The 14,926-nt window shown below is 50.4% G+C and overlaps 1 protein-coding gene across 7 annotated transcripts in view; it reads right to left on the bottom strand.

The window, feature by feature from the left end:
* Nucleotides 1-14,926, bottom strand: part of GAS7 (growth arrest specific 7) — a 203,053-nt gene that overhangs the window by 78,128 nt on the left and 109,999 nt on the right. For 6 of the 7 annotated variants that reach the window (XM_082708220.1, XM_082708225.1, XM_082708222.1 and 3 more), the window contains exon 2: nt 8,167-8,287. In XM_082708220.1, coding sequence (XP_082564346.1) covers nt 8,167-8,287 — 121 coding nt within the window. Of the gene's footprint in view, nt 1-8,166; nt 8,288-13,967; nt 14,087-14,926 lie in introns of those variants that run through there. The other variant, XM_082708224.1, reaches the window with a different exon arrangement.

Consider the following 14,926-nt stretch of genomic DNA (forward strand, 5'->3'; position numbering starts at 1 on the left):
GCTTCTAATGCCCACCGAGGTTTGGGAATCAGGCAGAAGGAATCCCCAGCTAAGACATCACAGGACTGTCTTCACTGTGATATAATTTGCATACCATAAAATTCCCTCTAAAAGCACATAATGAGTGGTTTTTGGCCTACTCACATAATTACACAAATATCACCAACTACCTAAATTTAGAACATTTTCATCATCTCAAAATGAAATGCCATACCCATTAGGAGCCCCTACCAGTCCCCTCTCTGCCCGTTCCTGGAAACCACAAATCTACGTTCTGTGTCTACGGCTTTTTCGCCCGGTCTGGGTATCTCGTGTAAATGGAGCCATTCAATATGTGCTTTTATGTGTCTGGCTTCTTGCACTTTGCATGATATTTTCAAAGGAATCCTTGTCGCGGTAAGTATCTGCTTATACTTTGCTCCTCTTTATGCCTCAGTGATCTCCCACTGTAGGGTCCAGCGTATTTTTGTTCATCTACTTATGATGCGATAGACACTTGGGTTGTTTCTGGACACCACGAAGAACATCACTACAAACATTCACGTATAGGTTTTCGTGTGCAGGTTTAAAATTCTCTTGGGTACGTATCCAGGAGTGGAATTGCTGGGTCCAACCCACACTTTCCCTTGTAGCTCCATGTCCATATCTGAACGATTTGCTGCTCACTGGTGACCCCACCAAACAGCCTACACTGTTGATCGGTAAGTAGCCTTTTCAGAGTAACTCAACTTCTGAGAATACAACAAACAATAAATTCCTTTTGTCTCCTTGGTCTTTTTTATTTTTAATGGGTCTTCCGTGTACTGCCAACATGCATGACTCCTGCGGCATCCGCGAAAATTCCAACAGATTGCCAGTTTTGAGAACAGCGGAGGTACGAGGAATGTGGGGTGCACGTAAGTGTGACCTTAACGTTGCAAATTAAAATGGATTCTCTGCAAGAAAACAACGAAGCCCACATAGGAGCAGATGAATAGTAAGGATGGAGGTCTAACAGCTTTGCACCAGAGTCTGTTAAATAAAAATTAATAAAGCCAAAATAAGAAACACATACGAACACACACACACACGTATGCCGAGCTACCTCGATCAACTAACTGTGCCAAACAAAAGCATCTTTCTTGTCTCACATTTGTTCAACACAGATGGGCAGAAAAAACCAGAGAGATGCTTCTGAGCGTAGAAGTTTCTCAGGGCAACCTTTATCAACAGGGAATTACTAGGGCCGTTCTATCCAGGGAGCTGGAAAAGTATCCAATTATTTGGAACAAAGAAAAGCTCGAAGAATGCTTTAGAAAGTGTTCTACTGGAAAACTTACCCAGCAACTCACATTAGCTCCTGGTGTAATAAAGTTAAATGGAAATCCACTCGTTGAAAGAAAAATTAAAACAAGAAATCAAGAGAAGGACTGGCTATTTGGCAAATGACTTCAAAAGCTGAAATCCTAGTGTACTCCTCCAAGCTTCATTCATAAACATAATAAAACCTTTATACATACATATGGACGCTTTATCAGAAGTGCTGAAAAACAGCTGCCAGTTCCCCTGGGTTTCAGTTGAGGGTCTAAGAAGATATTTGTGTTTTCCTTAAAAATAAATGTCATTTGGGTTTTTTTTTCCCTGCTAATTTGTGAATTTAGTTATTCTTATTGCAAATTCCCCTATGCCCATTCTCCTGAATACTGAGGCAATGAAAAAAAAAAAAGTATGGAAAGATGGGTTCCAGGCATAGCCTAGTCTATAAATAAGTCAGGTAACTTGGATTAAGATCCTGTACCATGTCGTAGGGGGGAAGGGTCAGCACTCCACTTCCTCTAATTGTTAAACCAGAGATCATCCAACTTTTCCTTTCAAGGGCCAGACAGTAAATACTCTGGCTTTGTGACCACCTTGTCTTGTCTCTACTGTGCCATCATAGTGAGAAAGCAGCCTTAGACAACAGGCAAACAAAAGAGCATGGCCATGCTCAATAAAACTTTATTGACAAAAATAGGTTGCAGGATGAATTTGGCCCCATGGCTGTGTTCAATAAAACATTACTGACAAAAATTGGTGGTGAGCTGAATTTGATCCTAGGGCCCTAGTTTGCTGACCCCTATGTGAAATGACTTGGAAGGTCCTCCCTAGGAGTAAAAGTCATTGGCCATTGAAACTCTGTAAACACTTGAGTCATCACAATTTGACACAACAAGAGTTACACATACACCACAAACAGTGATTTAGGAATCCACGCACTGGGACAAAGACCTTGGGCTCCTTTCTCATGTTTCCATCAACTGCGCCCTTATATTTTGGTTGATGTCTCACTCATCCTCCATCCAACCTGGGCTTGGATGGAGCATCACTCTGGGTTGCTGGAGTCAGGCTTTCTGGGGGCCAGATGATAAAACCCAAAAGGGTGGAAGAAATCGCTCTCCAAGTGGGAGAGGCTTGGTCAAAGGGAGGTGAGAGGTGAAAGGGAGGTGAGAGGGAGGTGAGCAGATCAGACATGTCGGCTCTCCCATGGCCTACTCAAAGGCATGGCTCTTCTCTGTAACCCTTCCAGAGAAGTGAACACACTTGCTAGGTGTGACCCACACAGACCTGTTGGAGCTCTCTGCAGTTCACTATTAACACTAGCCAGCATCATGTGACATTCTCCGTCTCTCACCCACTCTCACTGCTCTGGGCTTATACAGCCTAAATAAAGTATTAATGCTTAATCCTTGCCTCAGGCTCTGCTTTCTAGAGAAACAGAGCTAAGACATCCCCCTCAAGTGATCTTCTTCCTTTAGAAATGAAAAATATAAATAAATGAAGCTACTGGATTTAAAGTGTACAAAAACTAATACATAAGGGATAAAATATGACTCATACATTACACAAAACTAACCTTGGCCTTCATTACTGGCTTGAAATACCCCTTCAACGTCCAAATGGTAAAATATATCCTAGGGGCACCTGGGTGGCTCAGTCAGTTAAGCATCTGCCTTCCGCTCAGGTCATGATCCCAGTGTCCTGAGATCAAGTCCCACATCGGGCTCCTTGCTTAGCATGGAACCTGCTTCTCCCTCTCCTGCTCCCCAACTTGTGTTGAATCTCTCTCCCTCTTTCTTTCAAATGAAATCTTAAAAATAAATAAATAAATTAATTAATTAATTAATTAAATCCTAAGCGGTATCTAAAGTCAGCATCTCTCCAAAAAGAGGACCTGAATACCTATGATCATTTCACCGCTAAGTGATCACATGTGCATTTCTGGCCTTCCAGTTATCAATGAAACTAAACAACACTGAGCACCATCTCTTTAAATGCAATTACCTATTGTGCAAATATGAGGTCCCCCCTTAACACTAACTTAGGTCCCTGAAAACGGTAGGATATTAGCAATAGCTCAATATCCAGAAACTAGACACAAACCCATTTTTGGCAATAGCCAAGTTTTGGTAGGAATATAGCACAAGCCTGTCCCGATACCAGAACTCCTGGGGCTCCTGGGCCCCAAGCTCATGGTCCCCTTGCATGACAAAACACCCTGGAGGGATATAACTATGGGGAGATAAGGAGAGTTGGGGACTTCCCAGAGTCTCTTAAAGCCTGCTTTGATGGCCTTGCTGAGTTTACACAAAAACAGCACTATTGCATTAACTTAACCACTGGAACTTCCTGTTAGCCATCTGGCTGAACACTATTTAATCTTTTCTCCTCTGCCTTTGGTGATATTGCCTTACTTCTGGATTCTTATCTCTGACAATTATTTCAAAGTCTCCTTCACCCCTCCTTTAAACGCTTTTCTGCAGGGCTCTCTCCAGCATGATCGTCATGGGTGATCTCCTGCGTTTCAAGGCCTTGTTTCTCCTCTGGGCTGTCATGTGTGGTTGTATAGGTTGGTCACTGCACAATGGTGCCAGGCCAAGGGGGCAAATAGGGGTGAAATCCATTCTGCTCTCTGTGTGCCAAGCCAGGCACCCACAGGACTCCCCAGATTCTCATCTCTAGCTCAGGTGTCCCCTGAGTCATAGACATCTGGTCCAAGCAAGGCTGGCCACCTCTCCCTGAATATCCTCCAAGGAACCACACATGCAACACGGATCCATCTCGCCACCTCCAAACTCTTCCTCCCTCACGTCCCTGGCTCTCAGCGTGGGACTCCATCACACAAAGCAGAAAGCTCAGGAGAGCCTGAGCATTCTCCTTCCCCGACCCGCCGTCCCCTGTCTGACAGACTCCATCCCCTCCTCCGAGCCACAGCTGTGCATGAGGAGCTGACCTCATTACTTCTCTTCTCATTTCATCTGCCCAGCCCATGCTTACCAGTCCCTAAATCCTTCACTCTGCTGCAAAAGCAATCTTGCCACAGTATTTTGCTCATGTCAGGCCACTACTTTGATTCCTTTCAGAGCTTTCCACTGCCCAGAGGACAAAGTCTCAGCTTCTTAGAGTACCTCCTGGGGTCACCCGTGGGTCAGATCTCTAACTCCCTCTCACCGTTTTGCTCCTTGCTCATGCTGAACATGTCACTGTTCCCTTGCTGTCTGGCCTTTGCTGCACAGGAAACTCTATGTGGAATCCCTGAGTCCAGGTCTCCTCTTCAAAGATGTGTCTGACACACAGTAAAGCTGCTGACCCTCTTCTTCGAGCCCCCAGATGTCCACACTAACACCCGCAATGCTTGTTGGCATCTGGGTTTCTCAGACTCCTCCCGGACGACAGTGTTCCAACACCAAGCCAGTCTCCCATTTGACTTTGGGCCCCTACAGCCCCACACAGCAGCCAGCACTGAGACCATCCCCATCCAAAAAATCCCAAACGGATCTAAAAATAAGCAGATTAGCCAGAGCAAGGTACTACAAGTGTAACCTGGGCTTTAAACTAGTTATATTTGTATGTGGCGCAGAAACGGGGACAGAACATTAATGGTGCCCAAGCGCTCTGTGAAGAGACCAGGGTTTAAGGGACATGAGAAGCATCTGGAAGAGAGGGAGGCGGACAGGAAGACGGAGAGGAGTGATTCGTGGCAGCTGGAGCAGGGTGCACGGCCTTGGCCTGGGTCACAGGGCAGGGGAGGCCCCAGAGGTGGAGTGGAAAGGAAGGTGGGTATGGCTAGCCTGGCCAGGCAGACACATATGCATATGACCCCAGGAGTCAGGAGGTCACAGAGGCACAGCAGGAGGACAGCAAGCACCTGCTCTAATAGGCACTTCCCTTCCCAAAGAGGGTCAGGTCCAAAAATGTAAACAGCAGCCCGCAGCCATGCAAAACGGGTCTAAGAAAGCCATCTAGGGGAGAGTCAGAAAGACAGCCCTTAGGCTAAGGAACGAAATCTTTCTTTCATATTTGGGGTCTGCACAATCCTTCCTAGCACTGACTGGCTTCGGAAAGGCATTTCCCATCCCCAACCCCTTCCTCGGGCCTCCCCATCTTAGCTGCAGGGTGTCCCCTCCTCCAAGAAGCCTTCCTTGATCTCCCGGAGTTTTCCAGGGACACACTCTCCAAACACCCAAGACTTCTCCTTCACAACCCCGCTCATAAGGGTAATCAAATACATACTCATTTAAAATCTGCTTCCAAAGTGAGGAAGATAAGCTCTTTGAGGGAAGGGACGCTTCTCTATCATTATGATAATATCCCCAGCATCCAAAAGTCTACCCAGGACTTGGGTGAGGCCCAGTAAGTGTCTGTTGAATGAATGAGTCAATCAATCCAACAGATAAGGATGAATCAATAAGTGAATCAAAGTTCCCTATATCTAGAATATAGGACCAAGGGAGCCAGCCAGGATGACTGTGCGCGTATCGGAGAAGGTGGGGAAGCGAGAGGACGGCCAGTCCTACCAGAGATAACAGAGATCCCAGAGTAGGAGTCAGTAGCTTGAGGGCCCCTCTGCACCCCCCCACTCCCTGCTTACCATATAGCACGTGAACTCCTGAATTAAGATCGTCTTATGTGCTTGAAAAAGAGGGGGGTGCCCAGGCGGCTCAGTCGGTTAAGCTTCTGCCTTCGGCTCAGGTCACGGTCCCAGGGTCCTGGGATCCAGCCCTGTCGTTGGGCTCTCTGCACAACAAGAAGTCTGCTTCTCCCTCTGCCTCTCCCCCTCCCTTCCCTGGCATGTTCTCCCCCTGCCCTCCCCCTCATGCTCTCTCAAATAAATAAATAAAATCTTTTTTTTTTTTTTTTTCTTAAAGATTTTATTTATTTATTTGACAGAGAGAAATCACAAGTAGTCGGAGAGGCAGGCAGAGAGAGAGAGAGAGAGAAGCAGGCTCCCTGCTGAGCAGAGAGCCCGATGCGGGACTCGATCCCAGGACCCTGAGATCATGACCTGAGCCGAAGGCAGCGGCTTAACCCACTGAGCCACCCAGGCGCCCATAAATAAAATCTTTAAAAAAAAAAAAAAAAGTCCTTGAAAAAGAATCAAAAGAATGTTTCGTAACATGCAAAACCAGGGATTTTTACTTTTTTTTTTTTTTTTGGGTACACATTGATTTTTTTTTTTTAACCAAGAATATACCACTCTCTAATTAATAAAATACAGACTCATTTAAAATCTGCTTCCAATGTGAGGAAGATAAGCTCTTTGAGGGGAGGGATGCTGCTCTATCATTATCATAATATCCCCAGCATCCAACAAAAGAAATAAAATCTTAAAAAAAAAAGTCCTTGAAAAAGAATCAAAAGAACAATGCTTTGTAACATACAAAACCAGGGATTTTTACTTTTTTTTCGTACACACGGAGTTTTTTTTAACCAAGAATATACCATTCTCTAATTAAAAAAAATAAAATAAAGACAATAACGCAGATTTTAGAAAGCCTCCTTTTCCACTCCTCCACCTCCAGCCCCTTTGCAACAGAGTGGCTAATTCCGGACGAGAAGGGGCCCACAGCCTTGCTGATCTCAGGATCATATGGTCCAATTTCTGCATTTCACAGATGGGAGCTGTGCCTATAGACACTCTGCCTCCGAAACTTCAAAGTCCGGTAACCGTGCAAAGCTACTTGTGTGTTTGTTTTGAGGAAGTTTAAGATGCGAATGACCAGAAATAGTCCCACTTCCTTTTTCCTAGAAACCCCAGTCACCTCTTTGGCAGGAACACGCCCCTCGAGCCCCGGGGGGACGGGAACCAGCCAGCCACCCCGAGGGGGCAGCTGCAGGCTGCTTTCTGGGCCATTCCCGTTAAAGAGCAGCTGGCCCTCCAGGTACCAGGACACTCCCAGGGTGCAGGCCTGTCATCATCAGCCCCACTTAGGGTCCCCCTGGGTAGGCGGAGGTGACCGTTAAGTCAGGTGGGTGCCGACAAGGGAAGTAAGGGGGCCGAGGCTGAGTCAACACGGGAATGGGATTCTATTTCACATCCTGCCTCGACACACAGATCTGTGAGGCACCCCCCCCCCCCCCACATCGAACCTTCAGTGTTTCCATCCTCCAGGAGGCAGGACGGTCAAGCACAGAGCTCTCTTAGCTACGTGGGCACTGCTCTCCCGAGACCACTTTGATAGAGAACATGCCACTCCTTCTATACACCTTCTCCAGCCTTCTCGCAGACCGCTCGAGAGCCCACCTGTTGGGGTCCTGGAGCCCCCAGGAAGGCCCAGGAAGCCCAGAAGCCCTGGGAACAAGGAGGTGGTGTCCTAACTCAACTCAGAAATGCACAAGGGTCCTGCGTTATCTATTAGAACAAATATCCCTGAGCAGCCCCAGCGTTTCCCAAAGAACCTTCCGAGAAATGCCAGCCAGTGAGCTACTCTGGGGAAAAGGAAGCGATGCGTGCTGAAGTTAGGGAAACCCCTCATTTGTGACCGTCTTCCGGGAGCTTCCGTCTCATTAGTACATTCCATGTTCCGGATAATCCCACAGTAGCTAAACCTGCTTGACTTGACTCGAACCCGCTGTTCACTAGAGAAACCTTTTGAGATCCCGGAGCGGAAAACAGCCCTAGACCACGAGGTTGGGTTCAACAGAGATGCCCGGGGCAGCGGGTCACTTTCCGGGGAGGACCCCCGATCCTGAAGGGTGGGCTTCCCGAGCCACCGCGGATCCCCACCACCCAGCACGGCAGGGGAAAGCCCGAACCCACCACAGCCTCTGAGGCTGGTTTCCGAGGCAAACGACTAGCCGCTGGGAGAGGTAAGAGGGACAGAGAAACGCGGGGACCCGTGTAACATGCTCCCCAGCACGAGGACTCACCATTGGTGGCCGTGTTGACATAGTAGCGCCGGCCCTGGGGAGACAAGTAGCTCTGCCAGCCAGGTGGAAGGGCGACAGTGTGGCTCTCCTCTCCGGGCGGAGGGGGCACCATTCCAGGCTTCTGTGAAAGAGGAAAGGAAAGGTCACACGTGCCCAACATTTTGGCGACTGAGGTTTCAACCAGTTTGGGACCAGGAAGTCGGAGGCAGGTGAAGTCACTTTGGAAGAGCTGATGCTGGGGAGACGGGAAGATGGGGGGACAGGAGGTGGCCCGCTGGCCTCCCTGGGGGGCAGGAGGTCACAGACCACACACGTGGGATTTGAGGGCTTGCCCAAGCGTGCCATTGCGGAAGGGACAGCTTCCCAAAGAGGACAGTGAGCAGAGCTGGACCTTCTTCCCGGAGAGCCCCCTGCACGGCACTCACTGGGTGGGCTGTGTGGGCTGCAGGGACCCCGGTCTTCTGCACATGCCCACTGTGGAATCCAAGGCCTACACCCCCAGGACCACCACGGACAGCAGCAGGCGAGGCCCAGGACCTGCTGGGCCTGGGCGAACCCACCAGAACTTAACACAAATCTCAGCCAGTTTCTTTTTTTTTTCTTTAAGATTTTATTTATTTATTTGATAGAGAGAGAGAGAGTGCATGAGAGGGAGAGTTAGAGGGAGAAGCAGACGCCCCATGGAGCAGGACTCGATCCTGGGACTCCAGGATCACGACCTGAGCTGAAGGCAGTCGCTTAACCCACGGAGCCACCCAGGCACCCTCAGCAAGTCTCTTTAGAGCGAGATCTAAAGACTTCCATAACCACGCCGAGAACCAAAGAAGGGCTCAATGGGGCTTTTCTGGTCCAGTGTCCAAATCTCTCAGGGGGATCTGGAGGGAACCAGGACCCATGGCCAAACCACCGCTCCCTTTCCACCATGGGTACTTTGTGCACTTATGTGTGGTTTAATCTTTTTTTTCCTTAAAGATTTTTATTTATTTATTTGAAAGAGAAAGAGAGAGAGAGCACATGATTAGAAGCCAGGGGCTGAGGGAGAGGGAGACGCAAACTCCTGGCTGAGCAGAGAGCCCGATGCGGGGCTCGATCCCAGGACCCTGAGATCATGACCTGAGCCAAAGGCAGATGCTTAACCATCTGAGCCACCCAGGTGCCCTGATTTCATCTTTTGCCCATAGAGAACAGTACTCTTCTTCTTCTTTTTTTTCGTAAAATATTTTATTTATTTATTTGACAGACAGAGATCACAAGTAGGCAGAGCGGCAGGCGGTGGGGGTGGGGGCGGAGAGCAGGTTCCCCACGGAGCAGAGAGCCCGATGCGGGGCTCGATCTCAGGACCCTGAGATCATGACCTGAGCCGAAGGCAGAGGCTTTAACCCACTGAGCCACCCAGATGCCCCGAGAACTGTATTCTTAAAAATACAAATCAGAGAAAAGATATATATATATAAGAGAGAGAAAGCAGGTGAACCCAAGATCCAAGAGAGGTGACTTCCGGCGGTGACAGGAAGAGCAAATTTTTCTCCTCTCCTTTTTACTTCTCTCTTGCATCTCAATGTCCCTCAAACAACAAAAATAAGCGGTGAGCTAAAGAACATTTAAAAATAAGGAAAGAGGGTCCAAATTAGTCCACGCGGCGGCTGTGCCTTCTGAAGATAGTTAAGTAGATTCAACCACGCAGGGAGAGGGGCCGTGAATTTCTCAGCAAAGCTGGGCTCTGTTCAGATGCATTAAAAACGAATCCGCTTCTCAGCGTGCCCGTGTCCTCAGCCCCTCTCTGTCCTGCCCACCAAGGCACTTGTGGTCCCTGAGGACGGCTACTTAGGAAAACCAGCTAAACATTCGAAGCAAGCAGCAGGGACAGCGGCTCTCCGCCCACCCTGCCCTCCTGTTGTCTGAAGTTGCAAAACCAGCTACTTTGGCCTGTGGCACAGCCTCACCAGGGATCGGGTCCCTCCTAGATGCTCCCGGGACCCTGAGGAACCACGGCCTCCCCGTGGCCAACCTGGTTCACGGCTGTTAACCCGCAGTATCAGTGTGGAAGGTGGTCTTTCGACTACTGGGCACTGGACGCCAACCAGGAGATCTCACCAACAGAGCACGTGTGCTGAGCCCAAACCCACACCTGAGTGTGTGTCCAGCTGGGCCTCCAGACACCTGCTCTGGCGTCTCCCGGATGGCAAGGTGGTCCAAATACTGCACGCACACAGTCTCTCGATGAGTAGTGTGCATGCACGTAGGAAGTATCCCACACACAGGAGAGGTGTATCTTGGCTGAGTGGGGCTGGGGGGGTCACACACGAATAGGGAGCTTAGGAGGTTTAAGTTAAGAGACGAATATTCTAGAACCAGGGGGTACCATGCCGGGCCGCTCTGCTAGAGTCCACGTCTTCGAGCATCCAAGATGGGAAGGCTACGGTTGGTGCTTCTCCCAGCAGCGGGTCATCCATAAAGGGTAGGAAGCAAGGGCCGGATACCGACACAGCCGGAAATAGGGTGCAGAGAGGAGAGGGACCCAGGAGCACCATGGAAACAGCCCTCCGGCCCGGGCCTCAATACTGACTCAGCCCCTGAGCGGACACAGGATAGGAAAGGGACTCAGCCGACTGCCTTTATCCAGAGGAGGAGGAGTTATCCATGTGTCTGCACAACAGAGGAGGAGGAGGACAGGAGCCCTGTTGGGGAAGGCTCCTAGGAGGGTGCCTGTCACCAGGAACGCTCCATGACAGCGGGAGGGGATGTGTTTAAGAGCCTAGCGAGACGAGGCTTCATACAGCCTCTGCCCCCTGAGAGGGGAAGGTCAGGGGCCCCGCACCCCAGCCTGCTCCACCACGCTTGAAATGTCGCTAGTAACTGCCACTTCTCCCCAGGCCTCGGTTTCCAAAACTCTGCAGCTCAGCTGGCAAGCACACACCTGCTGCGGAGGGAACGCGTTCGGAGGTTGACCAGTTGGATCTGCAGAGAAACCTGGGTAGGGGGCAGGGAGACCACCATCCAAGCAGGGCTGGTTGAGGGACGGGACTGAACTTCCGACCCTCCACGCCCCACCTCGGACAGAGCAAACAGGGACACCTGCCCCGTCTCCATGGTGCTTTCCTCTTGAAAATCACTCTAGGGGGTTTATGTAACCCTGGGGGCTCAGAACAAGCTCTGGTTTGCATGGGAGGACACTGATGACCAAGGAGGCACTGTGACCACCTACCCTGAGGTCTCGCCCATCTAGGAAATGCTGGACCCTCCAAGCCCAACCCTCCTGAAGGTGGCTGCGGGGGAGGGATCTCTGCTACTGAGCCAGGAAGGGCCAAGTGGCGCTGGAAGAGAGCCCCCCCCACCCCCCTAGGGCCAACGCCTACTTCCTAATTTGGCTAATGCACCCAAGGCTGTCCCCTTATCCCCCTCCAGCAGGACCCTGGCTCCTTGCTCTGCCTGTCACCTGCCTGTGCTCTGTCCCCATCCCCCGAGGCCGCCACAGTTCCCTTACCTTTGCTCTCACCCAGAAAGAAGTTCCCCTAGTTGGTGGCCTGAGACACATCCGGAGTGGAAAGATGCGGAGACCCCTGGGAACGTATCCCAAAGAACTGAAAACGGCACCGAAACAGTTGTGAATCCACGTTTGCAGCAGCGCTATCCATAAGGACCAAAAGGCAGACACAACCCAAGGGTCCATCAACTGATGAGGGGGTCAACAAAACACTGTGTGTCCAGAGAAATACCCAGTTGTGGAAAGGAAGGAGGCTCTGCTCCACGCTACCACGTGAATGAGCCTTGAAGCCATGCATACGATTCCATTTATACGAAATGCCCGGAAGAGGGAAATCCACAGAAACAGAAAGCAGATGAGTGGGGTTGCCAGGGGTTGGGGCAGGGGGAGGGAAGGGCGGGTCCAGGGGTTCCTCTTTGGGGTCGATATAAATGTTGCACCATAGTATGAGTGTATAAATATCACTCGTGATATATTTTATGTCATGTGTATTTCACAACTTTTTAAAAAACATCGTTTTTAAGCTGCAAGGGAGCAGACTCTCCACATGCAGCAGGCTCTCTCCCTGAAAAGGCACAAAGCACCCACATGACCTCATCGCTTGTCATGGGGTGGTCATGGGGGGACTGGCCTCCTGGGAGAGCTGCCCCCCCCCAGCCATCAAGACAATGCAGCGTGAATAACGACCCAATAATTAAGGTCTCTGTCAAACTCTCTCTCCTAATTTGCTTCCTTCAAGTTAAACCCTTCCCTTCCCTTCCCTAGTCCAGTGGCTTCTCCCCTTCCATTCTGAAAGCTCCTTCCCATGGGAAGAGGAACAAGAGGCAGAGGTGACACAGGCCCAGAGATTGGGGCCCTACTGACAATGAGCAAGATCCAAGGGAGTGGGAGTGAGGGTAGGAGGGTGAAGGTAGTTTCCTCCAACTTAGAAATTCTAACCTCATGCACATCACAGCTTTGTGGGAATCATAAAACGTTGTCTCTTCTTCCAGATGGGCCATCGCCCTGACTGCCAGGCTGGATTTCAGCCTCCCCTGGGTCCCCTTGTTCAGTCAACAACCTACTCAACTGTTTATGGAGACCCATCCTCTGAGGATCTAAAGATAACTGTGGATCTCCTGCCCTGCAAAATGGAGTCATGCGTTCATGTACACCCTCACCCTATTTCCTATAGAGTATCAGGAGGCTTCTAGATGACTCAGAGCCCTAATCTAGCCGGTAATCACGAGCTCAGATCCCATATGCATCCATCGATAACGACTTTTATCAAGCACCAAATGTTGATGGGCTCCAAGGACTGGGTCAGATGCTTTACACACTTACCTCTAGTTCTGACAACTGAAACCTGCCATGTTCCCATTTTGAAACGAGGAATCTGGGGCTCAGAGAATGTAATAACTCATCCAACGCTGCACAGCTAAACAAATGATCAGCCCAAACTTTGAAATCCTCCCCTTGCCCTAGAGACTTCTGTCCAGTTACCTACATCCTGACTACCCTTTATCGATCTCTCCCCAGCTAGCCAAGGGAGGCTTTGTTTCACCGGGACCTTCTGACCCCAGCTCCCACCAAGGTGGGTGACAACTCAGGCCTGCTTCTCCTGCCCGTCTCACAGTCTCCAAATGAGCATATGCCCTCCCGGGAGATGAACAGAAATACCACCACCCACACCCAAGCAGTCACGTTCCCGGCTAACTTCCTTGTCTCCTTATTTAAAACAGCATCACCAACAAAATTTTCCTCTTTGTGATGGCTACTGGTCCTCCCCGGCGAAGGAAAAAAGAGCAGGCAAGCAAAGGAAAGTCACCCAGGGATTGAAGACAAAAATCCCCTCCTCACTTAGAGCAGTGTTTCTCAAAGTGTGGTCCCTGGAACCCTGTGCCGGTCCCCTGGGATGTGCATTAAAAAATGCAGATTCCGGGGCCCTGCTCCCAACACCAGGTCAACCTGGAGCCCGGGAAGCTGCCTTTCAACGTGCATCCTAGGGGAGCCTCGTGCCCACTGAACTCAGAACAGGCTGGCAGGCAGCTTTGGAGAAAGCACTCGAGAGAAAGCGTGCTTCTGAAATCGAAACTGGGAACATAAAATTTTAATAAGCACAATTTATAAAAAGACAGTGCTTAGCTGCATGGCTACTTTATTAAGGAAGAGGGTGCCATCCCCAAGCCCTTCAAAGGAGACTTCTTTTAAGAGGGATTCGATCCAGTCTCTGGAGTACCAACCCCCACACTCAGCCCCCCACAGCCTCCTCCCCTCATCAAGTTCAGCCCGGGACTCCTTCCCCCTCAGGAGGCTTCTGGGAACACCTGACTCTTACCTTCTGCAGATGCGAGCAAACACGACTTGAGATGGTCACGGGCGGTCGTCACTCCCTTTAGCAGCCAAATCAGCAAGTTTTAAGGTACCCCCATTCTGCGTCTTCTCACACCCCAAGCCCAGAAGCAATAGGAACTCCGGAGAAAGGCATATCCACAGGGCCCCACACCCCCACTCCCCCCACACCCAGATCTATATATAACATCTCTGAAGTTGTCAGCCTAACGAGCCGCTTTCTGGCAGACCCGTTGCCATGGCAATGACTGCTAATGAGCCCGGTGCCGTGATTGGCACTGCTTGAAGGCTCCTCCACAAAGAACTCTCCAGCAAGTTCTCTCTTCCCAAACACACAGCCGGCCAGGACCCCCCAGAAGCAGCCAGGCATGGTCAGGTGGGACTGGGAGGCATCAGTCCCCAGGAACAACTTTGGAACTGGGGCTCCCTGAGCAGCCCAAGACCCAGGGGCCAGGGCTGGCCTCACGGTTCCTCAATGCCATCAGCCAGTTAGCAGTAGTAACAGGGGCTGCGAGCGAGCCACCCAGCTGGGCCAGGTGACTGGAGAGTCACACCTGTTCCACACCTTGCAGCTGGGCACCCGTTCCAGGTGGAGAGACTCCGACACAAAGCTGGGAACGGCCACCAAGGGCAAGGTCATCTCCCCTGCCCATGGGTTAAGACACAAAGCAGGAAGCAGGGACCAAGTTCTTAGGGTGATCCACCAGCCTCAGGATCTGCACCTCTCAGAGTGTGGGGCACCTTTCCTCTGTCTGAGAGGTGAGGCAGTAGGGTTCTCTCCAACTCTGGCCGCCTTCCTATCCCGTCGGAGAGCGACTCAGGTAGCAGAGCTGGGGAGGAAGTAAGGGACCCGGCGATGGCTCAGTGCACCCTGGGAAATGAAGTCCTCACGGGTAGTTTTCTAGGCTGGTGGGGAGAGGATGGACCCACACAACGTCTTCATGT

The sequence above is a fragment of the Mustela nivalis genome (assembly GCF_964662115.1).
Source record: "Mustela nivalis genome assembly, chromosome: 17".
Classification (NCBI taxonomy): Eukaryota; Metazoa; Chordata; class Mammalia; order Carnivora; family Mustelidae; genus Mustela; species Mustela nivalis.